This window comes from Siphateles boraxobius, unplaced genomic scaffold (assembly GCF_051911475.1).
Source record: "Siphateles boraxobius isolate OS27281-9 unplaced genomic scaffold, OSU_SipBor_1 7, whole genome shotgun sequence".
Classification (NCBI taxonomy): domain Eukaryota; kingdom Metazoa; phylum Chordata; class Actinopteri; order Cypriniformes; family Leuciscidae; genus Siphateles; species Siphateles boraxobius.
The window spans coordinates 12,055,195-12,071,145 of record NW_027509197.1 but is presented as its reverse complement, the minus strand read 5'-3'; the positions used below and the strand labels follow the sequence as shown (position 1 = coordinate 12,071,145).

Here is a 15,951-nt window from a genome sequence, read left to right as displayed (position 1 = left end):
TGTGCGATATTTAAAATATGGTTATTTTGTGAAAACCATATGCCATTAACACCATGCAATTTCAATCTGTGGTGACAATTCAATATGGGGCTGAAAATCAGACTTCTTGTGTTCTCAATTCATTTGTTCACTAAAGCGAATAGATTTATAAATATTGTACATTATTTTTCTATCCGAGACCGTGATAAGCAAAAAAAACCCACCTATTCCGTGAGAAAATGGAAGAAGCAGGAGGTTGCACCCAAAGATAAGTGAATACCTCTGAACAAGTTGAACTGATTCAAAATAATTCCTTGTGCACATAATCTGTTATTTTGTCAGGCTGTTTTGTTGCTGTACTCAAGAATCTGTGTCAAGTCAATGTGACTTGGGCTTTTGAAAGCGTTTGTATTTACTGAAATCTCAAAAAAGACAAATATAAGGTTTTAAGCACGAGTAACTACAGTACAAAAGCACCGCTGGCGACACTGAACATTCAGCTCAGAGCTGTGGAAAAGTTAAAATGAGCGTTTTTATGCTGCCGTTAAGCTGTAAAGCTCGAACAGAGGGACGAGAGGAAACAACTCCAGACTGTCTGTCACAACTGTCATAAATCAGATTCCCAGCATGCATTCACACACAGACAAAAAGAAGAAAACATTCATACGCTTGCTTCCAATATAACGTACATTTCCACAGGCACATTGTAACAGTTCTCAACAAGATTTCCACTGTCTCACAAGATAAAATCTTCAAACCAACGAACTGCTTGGATTGCAAATAGGCTACTTCAAACCAGAGACTTTCTGATATTGAATTAGAAGGAGAGCCAGATTGTGAGAGGGAGGGAGGAAGAAAGACGAACAGAACTTAAAAAACAAAGCTTCAGTCTAACGTCTCTAACATTACGCATGAGCCTAATCACCTTTTTTTGCTTTATCAAATTAAATTAGTATCAAATTAATGACTCGTGTTAAAGAAATGATCCGTAAGCCTCTGAACGTGTGGCACGAATGACAGCACAATAATTTGATCGCAGAGTGTTAGAGTCATTCAGCATATCTATGGGATACGCTTCTTCATCACCAAAACAAGCACCTCGGACTCTCTCTTTCTCTCCTGTCAGCCGTGACAGCGCGTGCAGCCACACTAAATGGAAATGTATAATTACGGCGGACTCAAATGCTAATTAAAACTTTGCCTAATAATAATTTTCAATAATTACACATCCCAAATGGATTCTGGGAGAGACCAACGTCTAGGCAATTATTGCGACGTGGCATACTTTCTGCCTCTGAGATAAATGAGCCATCCACACACAAGAATAACGAAAACTCATCGCAAACCCCAGACAAACCTTGAACGAATGATATGCGAAATTATTTTCCCATAAAAAAAGGAGACAGGGAAGTAAAAACAGAGGAATTATAAATATAATATCATTAGCTTGTAAATCATCAACAGTAGCAAAGAAAGCACACAAATAAGTGAGAGCGAAATACGGTGTGACAACACAATCAATCACAACGCACAGCCAATCAGAGGAGTTCTCTCTGTTCGCTCTTTCTTGCGCTTGTATAGACCTTATGTAGCCCCGCCCATTTTCAGCGCTGCGCTCATTGTCTTTTGTCTTCCGGTCTGTATTTTCACAGCGGACTTGCCTATTTATAAATGAACGGCTCATTTTAAAATCTTCCCGGTATACTGACATTAAGACATCTGCTTTAAACATAACAATCCTCATGATAACTTCTGTTAACTTTACACTTCAAAAGCTAGTTACTCCTGGACAGAAATCTAATACAAATATACAGAGTGACCGCAAAACGGAAGTTCAAAGACAATATTCTAAAAATGGCGGCGCCCTGGTTTCTCTGGCGCATAAGGTCTATAGAGTGCTGAAGTTATGACGTCACTTTGTAGGACAACTTGGATGTTAGTGGCGCTAGGTTCCCTCGATCAAAAAGCTATGCATTTTCCTCATAGACTTTTGGAAAATCGCAAAAAATAAGATCTGAGTTCAACAAAGAGTTGTGACCCTTACATGTTTTATATATCAAGATAATCTTTACAAGTTAACCCAAAATGTATACATTTTGAAGCCTATATAAAGTTAAAAAAAAACACAAGCAGACACAATAAAGTTTAAAAAACCACAAGCAGGTTATAACTGGTGTGTTTTATGTCATAGATCAAATCGTGAAAATATTTAGAGGTTTTGTTAACCATAGACCTTATTTCAGGCGATTTACCAAAAACTCATTCAAAAAAGCCATAGACTTTAGGGCGAGGGAACCGGAGGGAACTCACTGCCGCGTTTTGGCCTACAAAGTGACGTCATAACTTCGGCACTCTATAGACCTTATGTTGCCCCGCCCCTTTTCAGCGCTGCGCTCGTTGTCTTTTGACTTCCGGTCTGTATTTTGACAGCGATCTTGCATAGGTATGAATGAACTGCTCGTAAAATATTTCCCGGTCGACATTTGTTAAGACATCTGCTTTACAATGCTTATGATAAACATTACAATACTCATGATAACATTTGTTAACTCTACAATAAGTAAATCCACTTCACCAGCTAATTACTCCTCGACAGTGATCCCATAGAAATATACAGAGTGACCGCGAAACCGGAAGTTCAAAGACAATATTCTAAAGATGACGGCGCCCACGTTTCTCTGGTGCATAAGGTCTATAGATACAGACGGTTGGTCTGGGAATGCTCCCGGGAACGCCCCGTCACGTGATGTGAATTTAGCCCGTGGAAACATTGCCTTGGCGCTCATTGAAATCAGAATCAGAATCAGAAAGAGCTTTATTGCCAAGTGTGCTTGCACACACAAGGAATTTGTTTTGGTGCTGAGGCTTCCAGTGGACTATACAAATACAACAAGAAACATGAAACATAATACTACAAATTATAAGAATAAAGAATAAAAATATAAATATTTGAGAATAAAAGTATCACAGTTGGGTTTAGTCAGAATAGACATTTCCAGATTTACAGATTATGAACATATTTACCGTGTTTTGAATATTATAATAAATAAATCTAAATATAAGTATAAGTATCACCTGAGTTGTAGGATATTGCACTAAATAGTGGGAGTATTGCACTTAAAGGCATATGCCTTGGGAGGTGTGTTAACTGTTCAGAAGGGAAATGGCCTGTGGGAAGAAACTGTTCCTGTGCCGAGATGTTCTTGTGGCCAGTGATCTGAGTCGCCGTCTTGACAGTAACAGTTCAAACAGGTGGTGTCCAGGGTGAGTGGAGTCTGTGATGATTTTACCTGCTCTCTTCCTCACTCTGGAAGAGTACAGATCCTGGAGGGATGGCAGGGGGGCACCAATGATCCTCTCCGCAGTCCGGACTGTCCGTTGTAGTCTCCTGATGTCTGATTTGGTAGCTGAACCAAACCAGACAGTGATGGATGTGCATTAGACAGACTCAATGACGGCTGAGTAGAACTGAATCAGCAGATCCTGTGGCAGGTTGAACTTCCTCAGCTGGCGAAGGAAGTACAGTCTCTGCTGGGCTTTTTTTACAATGGAGTCAATGTGATTGTCCCACTTCAGATCGTGAGAGATGGTAGTGCGCAGGAACCAGAATGGCTCCACTGCTTCCACAGTGCTGTTCATGATGGTGAGTGTGGGGAGTGCTGAGCTGTTCCTCCTGAAGTCCACGATCATCTCCACTGTTTTGAGCGTATTCAGCTCAAGTTGTTGTAACTGCACCAGACAGCCAGCTGTTCAACCTCCAGTCTGTAAGCAGACTCGTCACCGTTCCGGATGAGACCGATGACAGTGTTGTCGTCGGCAAATTTCAGGAGCTTGACAGAGGGGTCTTTAGAAGTGCAGTCATTAGTGTACAGGGAGAAGAGCAGTGGGGAGAGAACGCACCGTTGAGGGGCGCCAGTGCTTGTGGTGAGAGTCCTGGATGTGTGTTTCCCCAGTCTCACTCGCTGCTGCTGGTCCGTCAGGAAGCTGGAGATCCACTGACAGATCGAGGATGGTATGGAGAGCTGGGTCAGTTTGGCTGTGAGAAGATCAGGCATGATGGTATTGAAGGCCGAACTGAAGTCCACAAAGAGGATCCTTGCATAAGTCCCAGGTCTGTCGAGATGTTGCAGGATATAATGCAGTCCCATGTTGACTGCATCATCCACAGAACTGTTTGCTCTGTAAGCAAACTGAAAGGGATCCAGCAGGGGTCCAGTGATGTCCTTCAGGTGGGCCAGCACCAGTCTTTCAAACGACTTCATGACCACAGACGTGAGAGCGACAGGTCTGTAGTCATTAAGTCCAGTGATTTTTTTTTTAATGACTACAGACCTGTCGCTCTCACGTCTGTGGTCTTGAAGTAGTGAGAGCGACAGGTCTGTAGTCATTAAAAAAAAAAAAAAATCACTGGACTTAATGACTACAGACCTGTCGCTCTCACGTCTGTGGTCATGAAGTTGTTTGAAGGACTGGTGCTGGCCCACCTGAAGGACATCACTGGACCTGCTGGATCCCTTTCAGTTTGCTTACAGAGCAAACAGTTCTGTGGATGATACACGCAACAATCATGCCGAAGAGGTGCTGTGTCGTTTTCTGTACCGCCAATAAACAAACAAATTATGAATTGAAGTTCTACATCCTTCCTAATAAACACACAGAACCGGAAAGGAGGACAAAATGGCTACAAGCAATAAATAGTAGTGTAATACTTCTGTGATGTTCTGTAATACCTCTATAGTACTTCTATAGTATGTCCCAAAATACTATAGTATTCCTATAGGATTACTATAATATTTTGTCCTAAAATACTACAAGATTCCTATAGTTGTTTTTCATAAGGGATGTCTCATTCACATTAGCGTTATCAGCTGAAGGCTCGCTTGATAGGCCAATCGCTACGGTCTACACTCAATACAGACTGCAGTCTGAGAGTTAGGGATCACTGTCAGCACAGTCCCTTGGCAACTTCGTTCTACTGATCACCGTTTTACAAAAGGATTAATAGTTTGAAGTGAAGCATACGTACAATTGGTAAGTGACAAGGTTTTATGGAGTTATAGTATGCAACATATACGAAAGTTGATTGAGTTATAGGCTAATGTTACAGCTACAGCTGCCGCAATGTCTTACCTGGAGATTCAACCAGATAACAAAATATGTCTGGAAACAACATATTTTGTTATCTGGTTACACAATAAGTTTCTTCTCGTCCATGCATGTCCTCATCGGGAGGGAAGAAAACGTGAGATTAAGAGGCGACGCAGCACTGTAGCAGAAATTGACGCATTTACATCTTAAAGCCAGGGTAGGAGATTTATCCAGATATATATATGTATATATATTTGTTGTTGTTGTTATGCTGGTTGAAAGTGTCTTCACATATGTGGATATTCTGATAGCAATCACTAAGGTAAATGGTCTAATTGTATCTTCTGCGGAAGGTGTAGGACCATAAAATGTTCAATCAAAACTATGTCTTGCCTGCAACGTATTTCCATACCTCCACACACCCTGCTCGCGCAGCCAACACACTTTACCATGCATGTTAATGCTGCCTTCACGTACTATCCAGATGATTACTTGTGATTTCCCACTTGTGATCATGAGAACATTGCATTCAAATTGTGACGTGAGAGGGCAGTCAATGTCCATTTTTTAACTAGGAAACTAGTATTTGTGATTATTCCGATAGCACATGAAGGTAGTATAAGGCCCATTAAGGCCTAAGATATAAAAGCAGTTCTCAATATTAAAGAACAGCTGAGTCCAAACCACAGCTTTAGCGATGTTATAGATTTGTAATAGATATAGATCTGATTTTGAAGGAGTCATTCCTTTAGAGAGCGCTCTGAAGGGAGGGTGGGATATGCTTTAAAATAGCTTGCTATAGCAAGCCTCTCCGAAAATTGTCTACCCGACCCTTAATCTAGCCTACATAAGCGGAGTTTCACTTTTGTGCTTGGGAGGCACATACCGGCAGACGGGGGGAGGGTGGGATTATTATTTAACAAATAAATAAATAATAATAATGATAATAAAGGAATTAAATAATTAAAAATGACTTGGAATAAATATGAATTGTAAAATAAATTCTAGGGCAAATTCTTGTAGTTATGAAGTAATTTGTATGTCTAATATGTCGAAAAAAACGCAAACGTTTCTTGTCTCGTCACATTAATTTATGATTAGGCTACATGAATCATGATAAAAAGTTGAGTAGTTTGCATGTCGGTCGCTGAACATTTCTATCGTAAAACAGTATTCTAATACTTGCATCTACTTACATCTTTCCACAAACTCTAGTTGCATTGTAACAGTGCCAGAAAGACCTGCCTTCTTAGATTTGATTGGCCATTTTAATCATTTTGACATTGACGAACGCTGTTAGACATCTAAGGTAGAGCAGCCTAAAAATGTATTCAGCCTAAAATTTTTACTTTTAAAACTTTTTTTGTCATGCTAACCACAAACAGCTTTACTCAAATAGAACAAGTAAATATGAAATCTATTATTAAACAAAATCAGAAGATTCATAGCTCTGGTGGCAGAAACTCCACCTATGCAAATCTAACATATATATATATATATATATATATATATATATATATATATATATATATATAGAAAATTGTAAATACACAAACATAAATTATCAGTGTCCAAGGTCGTTATGTACATTGTCATTTTTTTTAAATCAATATTTTTGTATACTGTTGTATACTTTACTATTATTGCTGCATTAGGGATTCCATTATAGCTGCAGAGCGGAGGGACATCTTTCTTTCAACTGCCGTAAAGTTGTAAAAAAAAAAATTGATAACTCTTTATATGTTCTACAAGTCTGAACAACTTGAGGACGAGAAGACAATGACAATGTCTATTTAATTTTATTTAATATGTTTGCCAAAGCATTTTAGACAATGTTTTTAACCAACAGCTTATAAAGAATAAAAATAATTTTACAGTTGTACATGTGCACTTGGCTCTAAAATCTTAAGGTGAATATGTCTATAACCAATAGTGAGAGAAGGTATCCAATATTGTTCTTTAAATACTTCCATCTTTCCATTTTAATGCGATACTAAGCCATGTATGTTGACTTTCTCGACAATTGAACATACTGTAGTGCTTTCAGTACTGCTTGGTTGTTTCATTGACCTTGAGTTGACAATTTATTGCTCAGCCAATGGTGTGAATTTGGGATTGAAAAGGGGTTGTGGTTGTGAAACCTGCTTAAAAACATGTTTTGTAATGTCATTTGATGCTGCTAGTGGTCTGATATGACTCCATTCAGCAAATGCCGTTACATACACTAATGTCCCTTTCTCTCATTCTCATTCCTCTTCTGCACAGAGCTCTAATTAATCCCGAGCAGATAATGTGGTGTGTGGCCTTTGTAATTATCACACGAAACTCTTCATTCTCCAATAGCCTGAATTTCATCTCAAATTTAAAAATTGGACCATAATCACAGATGCATATCACCTCTTCATCTTAATTGATAATTACTGCTGTGTTAATTTGCAGCCATCTATTATCACACATGCAGGTAGAGTTTCTATCAGGGGGCTGGTAGATAAAATTGAATCATACTGGAGGACCATTCGTCTAGTTCAGTGATTCTCCTCCTCAGATATGCAGCTAAAGGTAAGTTTCAAAGTTTTAAAATGACAACATTGTTTCAAATGCATATTTATTGAAAATGTGTTATATAAACGACAACATTTTGTACATAGTATTAATGTATAAAGTGATACTAGTTGCACAGATCATTCTGTTTAGTAAAAAGTTACATAGAAGGTTCACATGATTATCGCATTCAATAATACTTTTATTATGTTGCCTGAACTCTGAATGCAGAGAGAGTTTTTTTGTACCAAAATACATGTGAAATCATTAAACATGAAATACTATCAAAAAGTAAAGAATCTTAAACCAAACGCCTTTTTTGTGGGATAAAAAGGCAGGCAGCCCATTCATAGGTGTGGATTCAGGTGGGAACGCTGAAAGCCCAGGAAGACGAGCGATTCTCATCCTTCCTCTGTGTCAGAGGTTCTTTTGACTCTCCTTTCCTTTTCCTGAAAAACAACCTCTTTTTCTTCATCTTCCTCTGTTTATATGACTTCACATTCAGGACAATTATCATGAGTGCTACGATGTACTGTGGTATTTTTCACATAATATTCCAGACTTACTAAAATAGTATGAAATAGTTGTACTTTCTGTTATGCATGATCAAATCGGTGTAAAAAAGTTAATATTCTAAGCTGCAGTTCATAGTGACACATTGTTTTGCATCTCATACAGTGGCTTAATATCCTTCCGTAATAGGAAACTAAATTCAAATAGAGTATATGGAGTGCTCTAAAAAAAAAAAAACGCCCTTTCATCCTTAAACGTGCAAGCAGACAAACATTAGTATACATATACCACAGTTTCAAATTACCATTGTAAAGATTGTACAATAATGTGCCAATAAAAATGGTGCTGGAATGTGTTTATAACTGGATCTAGCTGATCATTTAAAGGCCAACATTTAGCCTACAAACACAAAAACACATGGAGGGACTGTCTGAGTGGGACTGAGCTACATATGAATCAATGCTAATACGTAGCTTTGGCTATTAAGATGGATATTACCCAGCAAAATTGTTAGTAAAAAACACGTAAACACCTGCCCATAATGGTGGGCACGCTGGTGCTTGCTCTAGAAACATCGTACACAAGGTAAAAAACAAATGGTGAGGTTAAACAGCTGCCGTCATTGGACTCTTCTGTCTCGGGTCTGAGTGTCGTGCCTCTCCGTACGCGTAGCGCTCTGGGCTGCTGTTGCGGTAGCCCCCGCGGTTCATGGTCTCGAAGCGAGGGCCTCGGAGGGGTATGGTGGGAGAAGGGGGCACATCCTGCCGGAGGGGGCCTCTCTGCTGCGGAGGAGGGTGATAGAACCCTGAGTCGTTCTGCCGAGGGTCCACCAGGTGAGGGTAGTTATCCCTGGGAAGGTAGCTGGGGTGGTAGCCTGACTGTTGGTTTGGGTAGTGCGAGGGGTCCCTGTGTCCGGCCCACGGCTGCACTGGATACTCAATAGGTTCGACTGGTGCTCTTCTGCAAGACAGGAAAGTTAAAGGAAATGAAGTTAGGATCTGGAAGGAGATGGTCAGTGTAAGTGTGACTTTCCCATGATCAAACATGATTTTAGCGGTTTCAAGCTCTTAAGGAGCCTGGATCATTGACCACATAACGAACACTGTTTGCATTAAGCAAGTGAGTGATCGTTACCTATGAAGGTACCTATGGAGAGTGCTTCGAAGTAGTCACTTGAATTTCTCTTTTAGTTAGAATGCTACCTTAAAAGATAGCTACTGTATCTATCAGTGGCGAGGCCAGAAATCTTTAAATGAGTGGACCTAGGTCAAATAGGGTGGACTACTCTTAATGCCTACTCTTTAAATAATTTTACAATACATGGGGTTAAAAATTATTTGACAATTAAGATTAGATAAACGCCAAAATTTTCATGAAAACAACTAAATCCAACAAAAAAGAACAACGAAGGAAAATAATCATAGGCAGAGCGTGTGTAAGGCTGAGTTTTCCCCTGGACTAGTGTGGAGTTGTTCACTCAAAACACTACCTGCTATTGCTTCTGATCACTTTTAGAGGGAAAGCTGCTCATAACTGCTGGTCTAGGATACCCCCCCCCACCAATAACATATTGGTGATTTCACAAATGATCCAGTGCGTATAGGTGTTTGCACTCTGGAAAGCATGAAATGTTTCTATTTACAACGCGCAAAAGAGTTGGATCTGAAGGTAGTACGCTAAAATGCTGCAGGGATAAGGTGCCTGAGGTTGAACAGATAATACAGCAACCCCTAATCTAACAAGTGGCATTTTGTGGAGAGTGAGAAAGGACGGAGGGAGGGAGGGAGAGAGTGAGTGAGTCCCGGTATCATGATCCTGTGTTACATGTGCTGAGGCAAGCATGACATACCAAGGACCTGCAACATAAACATTTTAACACGTCTCAAACACATACAAAAGTCTGGGACAGGGACTGACATGCGGTCAGGGTCCCTGGAGACAGTAGACAGTCGGCCATCTCTGGTTTCTTCACACTGGCTGATTAGGGTATATTCTCCGCTGTAAGGCGAGACACTGCGCCATAATTCAGCAAGGGGTCACCTTTCATAGCACAATTCGCATTTTTCCGGCTCTTGCGCTGCTGTACCCTGAACACAGAGTTCCAGAGGCTTTAGATGGCAGTTACATTACACCTCGGCTGAAAGACGGCCAGACTGAGGCCGATGAGAACTTGAGCGAAGACAAAACCAGGCAGAGGGCAGTACGATCGCCCGCTCGCGCTGGACTGCCGAATCAGCTGTCTTCCTCCCACACTCTCTTTGATGATTATAAAGTTTAAAAGAGTTATTTGTGACATTATAAAAGTCTTTCCCGTCCCTTTTAATCCACTTATAATCTAACTGACCCCAAACTTTTGAATGGTAGTGTATATATTTTAGTTTTATATATGGTAACCTATATGTAATGATCAGTGCGATCGTCTGCTTATGCTGTAGTGCCGAATCAGCTGTCTTCCTTCCCCTCCTTCCAATTCTCGTCATACCTCAGGCTAGTATCAATGACAGCCTCAGCATGCCAGATGTCTTAAGGAGCCTGGATCGTTGTGTTCGACTTTCCAGACCAACCCCATTAACTTATTTACGTGTACGACGTGTCTGTGAACAAGCTTCCCGTCTGACGGCACTCTGCAGTATCAATTAGCTACTTTTAGTGCAAGACGGCCTGTGTATGTGTTTCACACGTATTGCGTTACTCCCACTGAATGTGGAAAACATCAGTCTGAATGCCCTTGACGGAAAGCGCACTCTTTCGCTGTGGTCTGGCTTCCCACTAAGGGAGGGTTTCCTGAAGACCTGTAGGGCAAGAAAACAGGCATTCCAAAAATCACCAGCATCCTCTTAATCTCTCTAAAGCTGTGACCACCCATCCAGCGGGACAACTGGGCGTCTGGATGCACGCACTCCCTCCTGACCCTCTCAGTCAAACATTCGCATATCAGTGGCTGTGACGTCACAGCCTCAACAGTCTCAGATAAGCAGTGTGTGTATGTCTGTGTTTGCAAATTGGAGGCCAGTGAAGGCCAAAATCATCATTACTGCTGGAGATATCAGCTTTATTGCATGCACTGGCTGCCTCCACCTGATTCTGCCAGCTCACCTCAAGCCCAGAACATTAACAATTAATCTTTCATGTTTCAAACCTATAGTCCTCCAACAAGCTAATACACAACACATAGCTTACAGTTTTGATGAGTCTATAGGGACGGAAGGACACAAGAGGCCTAGTGGGGTGAAAAATGTTCCACTGTGAATACGAGCGACAGCTGGGGAAACCAGTGCCACTGTCCATTTAACTTTCCATGAGCAGGGTACAAAATAGGGCCTGAAAAACTTTCTTTTTTTTTCTTTTTTTTCAGTGTATGGAGGTCCTTGAACTTCAGAAAATATTGAATGTTACTCAAAAGAGCTGTTTTATTTTCTATAGGTTTTCCCATTTTTGAAACCCTGTTGTAATCCAATTTTTCCCAACTTTTGAGACAATATGGGCCCTATCATACACCCGGCGTTTTTTGCTAGTTTCACCCCGAGGCAGTTATCATTTTCACGTCCTGCGCCATGTGGTCTAAATAGCAAATGCATTGGTGCAGAATTTCCGGCTTTTCATGTTTTCACTGTTATACGGTAGGGGGCGCTATTAGGCATCTTCTGAAAGAGTACTGAATCTCCTGAATCAAAACAAAGGCGAAGAAGAAGCAGAAACAAGGGATATCATATGCAAGCCATGAAACTTTTGTGAAAATGATAAAAACATTTCCCGGTGGCTGGCAACTTTTAAAAAACCGCCGGTGGGGAAAGAGTTAAAATATTTTGTAGAAATAAACATTAAATATAATGAATTATAAAATAAAAATAAATCAAAAAGGTTTCTGGTGACATTTCTGGTAAAATTTGTTAATATTCTATTGAGTTGAGTTAATATTCTATATAATCTATCAAGAAGGTCAAGACCTATGGTGGAACAGGATAAAATCACAAAAAGTCACCCCATCCCCCCCCCCACCCTTCTTTAATTTTGACCCCTCATGCCTCGCCTTTAAAAAAAGAGAAAGCTGGGGAAACAGGAAGAGGGCATCAAGTTCTTTGGAAAAAGCATCTAAGGATCAGTAAACAAGTTAGGAAGTTCAGAAACATTAAACCCATTATTTTCTAAGTATCTCATGGCAGTAAATTTTGTATTCAGTCCGTGAAATCCCGATTTTTTCGTACTAAATGTGCTACAGTGGTATGTGGCCCACTGGGACACATTTCCCTCCTGGTTTAAAGAGACAGTGCAACAGCCTTTGGAGCTTGGTTGGGAATTATAAGACATTCTTGATGTGCAGTTATTTAAATGGTTTTGCGGGCTCAACAGCTGGGAGCAGCTGTTCTGAGCACCATGGACCTTAGTCAGAGTAGATGGCATATTTAATGATTTGAATGAAAATGAAGCTGTGAAGGATAGTACAAGCTGTTCAACAAGACAAACTGTGTCATGGCGATGGGTCAGCTGCCAAATAAAATATACATAATTAACTGAATAATATATATATATATATATATATATATATATATATATATATATATATATATATATATATTAATGCAGTGAAATAAATCTGCATCAGTAGGAGTTGTCTCCTTGGGAAGAGTTCTGGACACAAATTACAGTGAGGTCTCAAAATAAGTAGATAACCACTTTGTATTTTGTCTTGTACTGTATTTTATTTAATGGTTAAAATATGCCTGTTGAACCCTGTTTTTATTGTAATGTTGTACTCCTGTCACCTATCTAAAAAAAGGCAATAAAAAACGTAAACAACTTTAAAAAAAAACCTGCGTCGGCATCAACCCCTATTAAGCTCCACAAAAACAGCAAAAAAAAAAAAAAAGCTATCACATACAGTACCTCAAACATTTTGAGCTTTACAAAACCATTCACAATGATTACTGCATGATTCTCTTTTGATAGCCACATGGATATAAACAGTGCAGACTAAATGAGTCCCCTGGGAAACTCCTGCAACGTAAATAGCTAAAAAACTAAATGATCCACCTTCACCGAATGAACAATGAAAGGTATATTAAAAATCTGCTGCCAATTCTCGATCATGCAGTGAGCAGATGCAGGCAAAATTATATTCTGTGACTGTTTTACCATTACTTTCAAATGGTGATGACAGCCATAAGCCAGCGTGTTATACATGGAGACATCTTCACTGTCTCAGGCTCTTCATATCAGCCGAAGCAAGTAAGAGACTGCTGTCTTCATCTGGGCTTCCTAACCACATTAAGCACTTATGAAACTTGAGGTAACAAAGTTTCCCTCCTAAAATGAGATTTCATTACCAACTGAATGACTCTTTAATGACAGAGAAACCAAAACAAAAGAGCAATATAGGTAAAGTGAGAAATAATGAATGATAAACGCTTCTGTCGTCAATCACCAAGGAGAAAAGAGGAAAATAAACAGAAGGTACCAGCTGCTCGCTCCTCAAACCTTCATCCTGGAACATCAACTCCAGTGTCTGATAGGTGAATGTTGTCTAGTGAACGTCTGTTATCTCGTTTTTTGGCGTTTTCATTGAGGTCTGTCATGTTCTGCTGCCTGTAAAGCTCCTCGCTTGAGGCGTTTGTAGCTGACAATAATTTTTTTGACACATGTAAACATTCAAACCAGAGTATCCTAGCTATCCTAGACAGGAGCTGCCGTAAAATAAGAGCCATGTTATGGAGATTACATCAGAGCTCCTATCCTATAGTGCACCTGGCTGCAGAAGGAATACCATGGACCATCTGAAGGTCATGCTGTTTATTCAGCTGCCCTCGGGAATCACGCACCTTACCCTCACACACACAGACACATACACAAACACACGGCCTTACTGACCCCTGGCCGTCATATAACACCGGGTTGGCTCCCACGGAGAAGACAAGTCCTGGAAGGATTATTTGGTTAGAATTCTAGCCTTACATTAGTAGTGGAGAAACCGAACACAACATTCAGCTCTCATAACAAACTTGGTTAGCAAGGTGTCTATCCATCAGAAATGTTATTGTACGGCCTAGAATGTAATTATACAAATTAGGAATGAAATTAGGCTTAAAAACTGATTATTTTGCCACATCTAATTGAATTTCAACCCTTAAATCGACTGCTTTAATATCTGCAGTAACTGAAGATTCGCATCACAGATGGCTCTGACAAAAGGGAAGTGAAAATGAGCAACTCTTTTACTCTTATTCTTTTACAACACTCAGCCTTGAGAGTGTGAAATGAATAGGCGTCTGTGTGTATGTGGGAGAACTGTATGAAAGGTGTGTGACGGGTGCTACATGTCTTCAAAGATGAGTCAGGCGGTTAAGTGGTCTCATTCCCATGAAGTCTGAAATAGATCCGTGGATTTTGCAGATCCTGCATCTCAGGCTGAGAATGCCCAAGCATGAATAATATCTCCCTGAAACCGTGCCAAATGCCCAGCTATTCCAAAACCTCGAAGCGAATTCTGAGCGCTGAATGAGTAATGATCGAGCGCATTTGCCATAGCAAGTGAAACCATCAAAAAATTTCCGCCAGCTTCATTTAATCATTAGCCTAATATCCACCATCTGCTACCTGCCCAGTGTGGTAATGGACGCTGGGGTTGAACGGTGCTAAATGAGGTTCGCTCTGTTGAAGTCACGCTTTGCATGCTTGTCCTGCTATTGGACGAGACACGGTCTGGGCAGAAGCTTGCAGTTTGCAGCTTATCGGACACCTATGTGCTCACCTGCGGGATACTCCGAACAGCAATCAGCCCTCATGTCTTTTTGATGCCAACGACAATTTACAAACCTGACGCGCCTCACAGGAGGATGAAAATTTCATGAATTTCAGAAGGAGACTAGAGAAGGAAAGAAAAGGCAGGGGGAAAAAGTGAGAAATCGGACGACAGGGTGAGAAGGTCCAGCCTAGCACAGATGGTGGGTGTTGGTTGCCAGGGCAACATTGAACAGGCAGAACAATGAAAATATGGCATTATTTTCAGAGCTCTCATCAAATGTAACCTTCTTCCCTCATCATGAGCTCTTTTCTGGCATTTGCAGCATTGAAACTGACAGCTCGCTGGCTAATATAACAGATACGAGACCGATTTACTGACATTTGTACAAACTGCTTCAACAGAGTCTTTTAAGCTTTCCTAAGGTTTGACAACAGCTGATTTTGCACTCATTTAGACCGCAAACACACTAAGATGTCTTCTAACACAGAACTTTCTTGAAGAGGCAGAATAAACAATTAGACCATTGGAACCGGTCTAAAGAGGTCTGGGAAGGCCTACCATCAGAAAAGAGTGTGGGACTAGGGGGATATTTAGCGGGGTGTTTCTTAGTTTTATAAGAAAGGAATTGGTTAGTCATAAAGTGAAAGATAGGATGAGGAAGAATTAGTGATTGTGATTGATTTGTCCTCTAAAGAACAGCTCCAAAAATTTAACTCTTGACCAGAGTTCATCGAGATGGGCCACCATCTGTGCATTCATCACCCAATTATCACTAAAACGCTCCAATGAAAGCCCTAACACAATGAAACACAACTTTGACTAGCCCAGTTAATCCAATAATCTGGGGGCAGGTGGTGAATGGACCTTCTGATTGGCTGATCTCGAGCTGAGCACACTGGATAATTAGTGGGTATATCAATGAACTAATGGTCATAATTAGACACACACGGAGGAGCTGCACGCTCTGGTGACCAGGCCAACCTTCAGCTGACTGCAAAAACCAGTGAACTCAGCGTGGGCCGGACACAGATTTCAAACACTTCCAGTTTGGGATGGTGTAATAATGAAAGGGAGGGTCTGCCATTGGCGTT

The 15,951-nt window shown here is 40.5% G+C and overlaps 1 protein-coding gene across 7 annotated transcripts in view; it reads right to left on the bottom strand.

Moving 5' to 3' along the window:
* Positions 1-7,658: 7,658 nt before the first annotated feature.
* Positions 7,659-15,951, bottom strand: part of pard3bb (par-3 family cell polarity regulator beta b) — a 343,528-nt gene continuing 335,235 nt past the window's right edge. For all 7 annotated transcript variants that reach the window (XM_077216357.1, XM_077216355.1, XM_077216356.1 and 4 more), the window contains one exon: positions 7,659-9,081. In XM_077216357.1, coding sequence (XP_077072472.1) covers positions 8,727-9,081 — 355 coding nt within the window. In that variant the 3' untranslated portion in view covers positions 7,659-8,726. The remainder of the gene's footprint in view (positions 9,082-15,951) is intronic.